Here is a 7,500-nt window from a genome sequence, read left to right as displayed (position 1 = left end):
CCTATTCAAGTGATGCTGTGATGCCGATATTCCCGTATATTAATACTTTCTGATCCATATTTAATAACCTTCATCTTTAACGCCTTGTATGACTTCAAATCCTTTCTTACTTACTCCTTACACGATCCACCATAATGTGTAACAAAAGAATCGGGCAAAATATGTTCTGATTTCTTTGTACAAATTGCATCAAATAAAATGAAAATCCATTGAAAACGTTTACCCGACGTTTTCAAGTTTGAACGTATCTCTTTCCAGTGGCCATTTGTGGTCAAAAAACAGGCTAAGGCAGTCTATTTATTAAAATAAAAGAAAAAAGCCTATTAAATTCAAAGGGATCTCTTTGCCTTTTCTTTGCGCCTGCTATCAACAGAACCGCGTCCTTTGGTTAGTCATTGTGGTGCTACAAAAAAAGGTGTCCCTGTTTGCGTTCGACGAAAAGAAGAACGCGAGCCTAATTTCATTTTTGCGTCCTGTGTCTTTCGAGTTGGTGTGCCTGTGTACGGCTATGCAGAATTTTTTGAGATTGCTGTAAGGACACCAAAATGGCCCCCCCCCCGCTTGATTTTTGCAGGGGCGTGTGTCGGCCGGGAAACTGGTGCGAACTTATGTCAGATACATGCATTGTACATGTAGCTCTTTATCCTGTCGAATACTGTTTGAAATCGGTGGAAAAGTACTCTGAAGGCAAGATCCATAAGGGTGAGGTTGAACCAAGGAACGGCAAATTATGTAAATATTGTCTACTTCATTCATCAGGGATAATACTTGAATCAGTTGCAAGGAGTTTGTTTACGCTGACGATAAACGAGCAGACGATTGCAAATGTTTGCTTATGTTTGTGCCGCTTCCAGCCGAGAATAATGTATGTTAAATATACTTTTACAAACTAGCTTTTACGCTTAAACATTTGCAGTTAATGTGAGAAAATTTAGCACGAAATTTGAAGGGTAAAAGTTGTGAGCCTACGGAAACTGGCGCTGTCACGCAACGTATCAACAAATCGCATTTTGTACAGGGGACCACTTAACTGGAATCGGACTTTGACATTATGATATATCTGTCTGTAAAGCCTTCGTTGCCGATCAGTTTAGCAATAGACCGGGGTTGAAAGTCAGGTAATGAAATCATTTATTTTAAGTATATGTATTTACGTCACGGCGTCGAACGCACTCTCATAATCTTTGATTACTACCAGTAGCAATTCCTAGAATGGGTGCGCGTAAGGTTTTTTCGAGAGAAAAAAGGAAAAAATGGAAAAGGAAGTACGAAACGGCGAGAATACGAAATTGGACGCGCCGCGGAAGGTAGAAAACTTGGTTATCTCCAAGTTTCGACCAAGTTGCGTTAGTTTTCGGAACGTCACTTGCGTGAGTAAAACTGTCACGCATATCAATGTTGATCAAGCCCACATTCTCCTTAGCCTTCATATTTTAGTCGTCACATCCACTCGTACTTAGCACGTAATTTGATCTTTCTCTAAGGCCTTCGATTTTAATTGCATAATCCTGCGCCTTGTTCAAAGTTTTCAACTTGCAACTACAGAGTACGTGCTCACACAGCGTAAACAGTATATTGGACTGCAATTCGCGCCCCGGAAAGTTCGACACGATTTGTTATCATACGATTTTTCAGAATTCCCTCCGTAACCTCGTAGATGGGCTTATCGTCAAGAGCAATCACTTAATACAGGGCCACATTCCGACCGGTGGAAGTTCTGGCTCGTTTTCGGCAGTGGATGAAAGAAAGAGTCATTGGTAAATATTAGGATCTGTTAATATTATAGACACTGCTGGCTGGTTTCATCTCGGCAGTGGATGGCAAACGAGCCAAAGGAACCGGCCCGTCAGCGATAGTAGAGTCCCTAGATTTGGCCCTGAATTCTGTAGTTTAGTCTCGTCAAGTTACTAAAACACATTATTCAAGAATCGATGCTAATTCCAAGACAAATACCAGAATTGTGGCAATTCAAATATACCCAAACGCCGTGTTGGGTATTGTGGACTGCAACATGCCCTGATACATGTATAGCAACGAATTGCAATAAACAGGGAGCAAGAGAGTACCTCATCCTCTCTTGACAGGGAGTTCATTCCTAATTTGAGTGGGATTTAGAAAAGTGCAAATTTTTGCATTTATGGTACTCTATGGACAAAAGTTAAATTTACCAAAAACGTCACGCAACAAATCTTGCAGAAACAAACGCCTTCGCAGTTTATTACGGGTGACCCGAAAACACTGACCCCCGGTCCATGGACCCCTCTACGGACTGGGTCCACGGACTGCCTCACGGACCGGTCCACGGACTACCCTTACGGACCCCCTATACGGACCACCGTAAAACAACATAGAAATGAAAATAAACACTAACGTACCAGTTGTCTGGATAGACCACTCGTGTCACTCGTGTCGGCGAAATCTCAATCGTAACGCTCCGCAAATTCAACAGACTAAGGCTCAGGCTCGGGTCTATTAATCACATATTGCCTCTTCGCTGTGGACCGGAATCCTTTGAAAAAGATTGATAATAAGTAAGTTCTATTTGTATTTTCTTTCTTTCCCTCCGCCATTTTGTTCGGATCATTCTCCCTCGGGTTTGTGCTTCACGATCTCTCTGTACCTGAACAAAATGGCGGAAGAACTTAGTTTCGAAGCACTCCGGTCAACAACGAAGAAAAAGGCAACACCTGAGCCTTAGTCTGATTTGCTGAGCGTGACGGCTAGATTTCACCGGAGAGAGTGGTCTATCCAGACATCCGGTATAAACAAATTTTCAGTTGTTATTTATTTTTAATTCTGTGTTTTATGGGGTGGTCCGTGGAGGGGGCCCGTAGAGATAGTCCGTGGACCGGTCCATAAGGCAGTCCATGGACCCGGTCCGTAGGGGGGTTCATGGACCGGGGGTCAGTGTTTTCGGGTCACCCGTTTAGGGTTTTTTAATCATTAACTATCCATCAAATATTTGAAGTATAGATATAATTTATTGCCAATTTTTTAACTATCTTTATATTCCCCTCAAATTGAGTAGGTCAGCCTGAACTCTAAGGGACAATTTGTCGATGCACAAAGCTCATCAACCATGGTGTTCATTCGTAGAAATAAAATACTCAAAAGGAGACGAGCAATTCAAGTAACAATATTTTATGCAAGAGCCAGCTGAATAAAGTGGAGGCGCCGAATCTTGGGAGATTTAACCAGCAAATAATTTGTAGATTTAAAGCAAAATAATACTGCAAGGCTGCATGTACGGCTGTGAGGATATATAGATGTATATAAGTATGACGAAATATTGGTAAAGCAAAAATATATATTTATTATATAAACACCAATGAAATACCAAGTGAGCTTTCGCGCGAAAACATGATATCTACAAGCGCAGGAAACAGGTTTTCTGGAGTCAATTCACCGCGTTCATGTGGGAAAAACACTCGATTGATTGTTCGAAGAGATGTATCGCATTACTTCACGCTTATTTCCACATCATTGAACAACAATATTGCTTATTGTTATGTGTTCATTCTTCAAAAGCTTCGGATAATTTGCACATGATATGGATTGCCCTGTGATGGCCCTGAATTCTATAATCGCTCCAAAAAAAGCTTTAGTTTAACTTGAATAGAATGAACTTTATTTATCTGGCTGTCCATAAAATGAATTTTCGAATAGAAACATCGTGATTTGAAGTTTTTATGGAACATTTTCCACCATTAGTTGAATCTGTCGTTACAACTGTCTCAAAATAACGTGACGTCACGCGCGGTTGTCTGCCTGTGGTGAAACACGAAAATTTGGTCGATTTGGAGTTGATAAAGGTAAATTAACTATCGTACGTCAACCCGGAGCTCTGACGAAGGGGGCTTATGGCCTGGCGAAACGGACCCATACACAATTTCTTGACTATTACTAGATCGAAATTACTGCCAAGCTAGAACCTACGAGAGCAACTGTTTTTTTTGGTCACAATAAATGAATACAGCCCACCTTAATTTCTATAAACGAATTTGTTCATAGATGGCCCTGACAACCGACCAATACCTCGAAAAAATCGGAAGCTTCGGCCGCTACCAAATCTTACTTCTGGTCTTTTTAAATGGCTTGATGTTCTTCTGGTTTGCTTGGCCTCTAACGATAGTGGCTTTCATCACAGCCGAGCCGGCCTGGAAGTGTGTTTCAAATAGCAGTGTCTGTCCTCTGGAAGGGACGATAAGACCTGGACACGACAACTACAGTTTCAGATGCAATATTTCCAGAAACCAGTGGGAGTTCGTTGATGATTTTACATCTGTAGTAACTGAGGTAAGATCAAGTAATGATTGATGAAGTACAGTAAGTGACCCTTTGTTTACACTTTTTTGCACTTACAGGTTGTTTTTTTTTTTTGTCCACACGTACAGCGCTTTTTACCGACCGGATTCGTCTGAATTTTTCTTTCTCTAGCTATTTTAGCTTTTCCGGGGATAGCGAGGTTTGCCCTTAGCCTTTTAGTTTCTGCATTAGGATTAATCGGGCCTTCTGCACATTTTTCCCCAGCTGGAATCTGAAGCACTGACAGTGTTGTCCGCCATGGACTGGCATGCAACACCAAGCTCAGGCCACTAGTCACTCAATTGAATTTAGCTGACTTTTCCGCTTTCAAAAGCTAATAAATGTTGCGAAAAAAGTAAAAAGTAAAAAAAAAAAAAAAAAAAAAAAAAAAATATATATATATATATATATATTTATATATATAACTAACTGCAGACAGTACTGTTTCGGCCTTCTGAGCCTCATCAGTGCAGTGCTGATGTCTAGGATGGAGGTTAAGCTATAAAGCCACCCCAGATGTCCCACGCATGTGGTACATCCAAGTCATGCCAGAGTGCTCAAACTAGCGAGCTAGTGAGCATGCGCAATTGCTAGCGGCAATGACTCATCCTATATATATATATATATATAGATTTGTAGAGTTGGATTATTTGGTCGAAGACATTTATTGCTACTCAGAGTTTCATGCTCCTGATGATTGCTCCGCAAGGAGCATGAAACTCTGAGTAGCAATAAATGTCTTCGACCAAATAATCCAACTCTACAAATCTATATTGCTCTAGTTTACCTATTGAGCACTTTAATAGCTGATGAAATCTTCAATTCATTGTATTATTATTATAGATATAGCTCTTTGGCATTACAAAGCTTTTGCTTTCATGTCCAAATTGAGCACTCTACTGGGATGAGTCATTGCCGCTAGCAATTGCGCATGCTCACTAGCTCGCTAGTTTGAGCACTCTGGCATGGCTTAGATGTACCACATGTGTGGGACATTTGGGGTGGCTTTATAAGCTTAACCTCCATCCCAGACATCAGCACTGCACTGATGAGGCCCAGAAGGCCGAAACAGTACTGTCTGCAGTTAGTTATATATATATATATATATATATATATATATAAAGTTAGCTATATCTAACTGCAGACAGTACTGTTTCGGCCTTCTGGGCCTCATCAGTGCAGTGCTGATGTCTAGGATGGAGGTTAAGCTATAAAGCCACCCCAGATGTCCCACGCATGTTGTACATCCAAGTCATGCCAGAGTGCTCAAACTAGCGAGCTAGTGAGCATGCGCAATTGCTAGCGGCAATGACTCATCCTAGTAGAGTGCTCAATTTGAACATGAAAGCAAAAGCTTTGTAATGCCAAAGAGCTATATAACTAACTGCAGACTGATATATATATATATATATATATATATATATATATCACTAACTGATATATATATATTATATATATATATATATATATATCAAAAGTGCTAAAAAAACAAAAGTTGCCAAGAATATTAAAACTTGTGGCTATACCGTGGTTGCAGATTTCAGACCGCGCACTGATGGTTCTGTTGGTTGAGCATCGAGCTGCCTTACAGGAGGTCGTGAGTTTGACTCCGGCCGGACCAACACTCAGGGTCTTACAATAACTGAGGAGAAAGTGCTGCCTTTGTAATTACATCTGCAAATGATGCCCTGTCTCACAGCCCTCTTGCATAAAAACTCTGTGGACGTTAATTAAAAACGTTAAAGATCCCACACTCTATTCGAAAAGAGTAGGGCACGGAGTACCCGGTGTTATGGTCTGGTCTTTCCTTCAGCAATGTGGTCGGCTTGGCGTAATCTTCTCAATGGACTACTGATCGATGGCACCACATAGCAGCAGACAGACAGTAGTCAAATTGAAGGAGTCCAAGTGCTGAAACTGAGAAACCTAAACTTGCAGTCCTTTGGACTTGAAGAGTATCAGGATTGCAAACTTCCAGACCTTACGTGCAGACCGTCAGGAATCAGCGCACAATTGCACTCTTGCAAACTTGAAGACTGGCCCGACTTGTAGATTTGGATACCATCGGTTTTTTAGAGTGATATTGACGTTTAGACTTTTCCTTAGTTTGTTTCTCTTTGATTTTTTCGTGTTTTGCAGTTCGACCTTGTTTGTGACCGCGCTTTGTATGGTACCATTGGATCATCCATGATTTTTGTTGGCTTCTTCGTGGGCGGAATAGCAGTCGGTCCTTTCAGCGACAAGTTTGGTAGAAAGATCACCATGTACCTCTCTGGTCTCATAGTTTCGGTTTTCAGCTTGATTGCAGCTTTTCCTCACGCTTTTTGGCTCTTTGCATTGTTTCGAAGTCTGATTGGATTTGGGCTAGGTTGGTACATTTTGAGAAATCATTACAGTTGCAAAATAAGCGAGTTCTTGGTTGCCCCTCTCATGGTCCGTGGGGAAAGAGACACAACAGTGTAGTGCGCGGTGATCAAAGGGGTAGAAAACCCTTCCACTTGTTTGTCTGTTGGCCTAGTCCCTTAGTCCGCGTCATAATACAATTCTTTGTTTCACCATTTGTAAAGTTAAGTGAAAAATGTCTTTATTATGAATTCGAGTGAATGTTAAGTATACGGAAAAAAGGGTAGGCCCGGGCCCACAAATCTATGGTCTTGCTACGCCCATAGTGGTAGAAGTATGAGCAGGGAGTGCATTTAAGAAAGAAAATCCAGGTAAACCCGGAAACCTCGTTAAGTCTTTGGAGATGTTCATTAAAATGAATCATTACTGCCTCGAGTCAGTAATACCTCAGGAAGGCTAGTAGTTAACTCTGTTTTTCTTATCTTTAGGTGGATACAGCATAGCTGCGTATGTTCTGTTAATCGAGCTTGTTGGAATTCGCCACCGAAGCACTGCGGGTTGTTCCATCTGGTATTCTTTCAACCTATCCAACATGGCGCTGGCTGGGTTAGCATATCTGGTGAGGGACTGGAGAAAACTGTCCATAATAATGGGAGCACCAGCCATTCCCTTTGTTCTTGGATGGTTGTAAGTGTCTTTTTTTTTTTAATTCACCAGGAGACTAACCTTTTCCAGTTTAACTCGACTTTAAAATGATAAGTTAGTTGCCTAGCGACGGGCTAAAGGACAACTGAAAATTCAGAGTCCTGGGCGGGGTTCCAAGCTACGACTTCCGTAACACCGGTCAGCGGT

The 7,500-nt window shown here is 41.3% G+C and overlaps 2 protein-coding genes across 7 annotated transcripts in view; one reads left to right on the top strand and one right to left on the bottom strand.

Annotated features, from left to right (window-relative positions):
• LOC138022204 (organic cation/carnitine transporter 2-like) overlaps window positions 1-7,500 on the bottom strand; it is a 205,840-nt gene that overhangs the window by 32,543 nt on the left and 165,797 nt on the right. The gene's annotated exons all lie outside the window — the stretch shown is intronic.
• The window catches only part of LOC138022202 (organic cation transporter protein-like), a 32,076-nt gene that overhangs the window by 4,544 nt on the left and 20,032 nt on the right, over window positions 1-7,500 (top strand). For 3 of the 6 annotated variants that reach the window (XM_068869236.1, XM_068869239.1, XM_068869237.1), the window contains exons 2-4: window positions 4,012-4,296; window positions 6,445-6,673; window positions 7,137-7,335. In XM_068869236.1, coding sequence (XP_068725337.1) covers window positions 4,012-4,296; window positions 6,445-6,673; window positions 7,137-7,335 — 713 coding nt within the window. Of the gene's footprint in view, window positions 1-626; window positions 866-1,440; window positions 1,758-4,011; window positions 4,297-6,444; window positions 6,674-7,136; window positions 7,336-7,500 lie in introns of those variants that run through there. The other 3 variants (XM_068869242.1, XM_068869238.1, XM_068869240.1) reach the window with 3 other exon arrangements.

Source organism: Montipora capricornis, chromosome 10 (genome assembly GCF_036669925.1).
Source record: "Montipora capricornis isolate CH-2021 chromosome 10, ASM3666992v2, whole genome shotgun sequence".
NCBI lineage: Eukaryota > Metazoa > Cnidaria > Anthozoa > Scleractinia > Acroporidae > Montipora > Montipora capricornis.
Note: the sequence above shows the minus strand (reverse complement) of the source record. Positions and strands in the feature narration are given on the sequence as shown.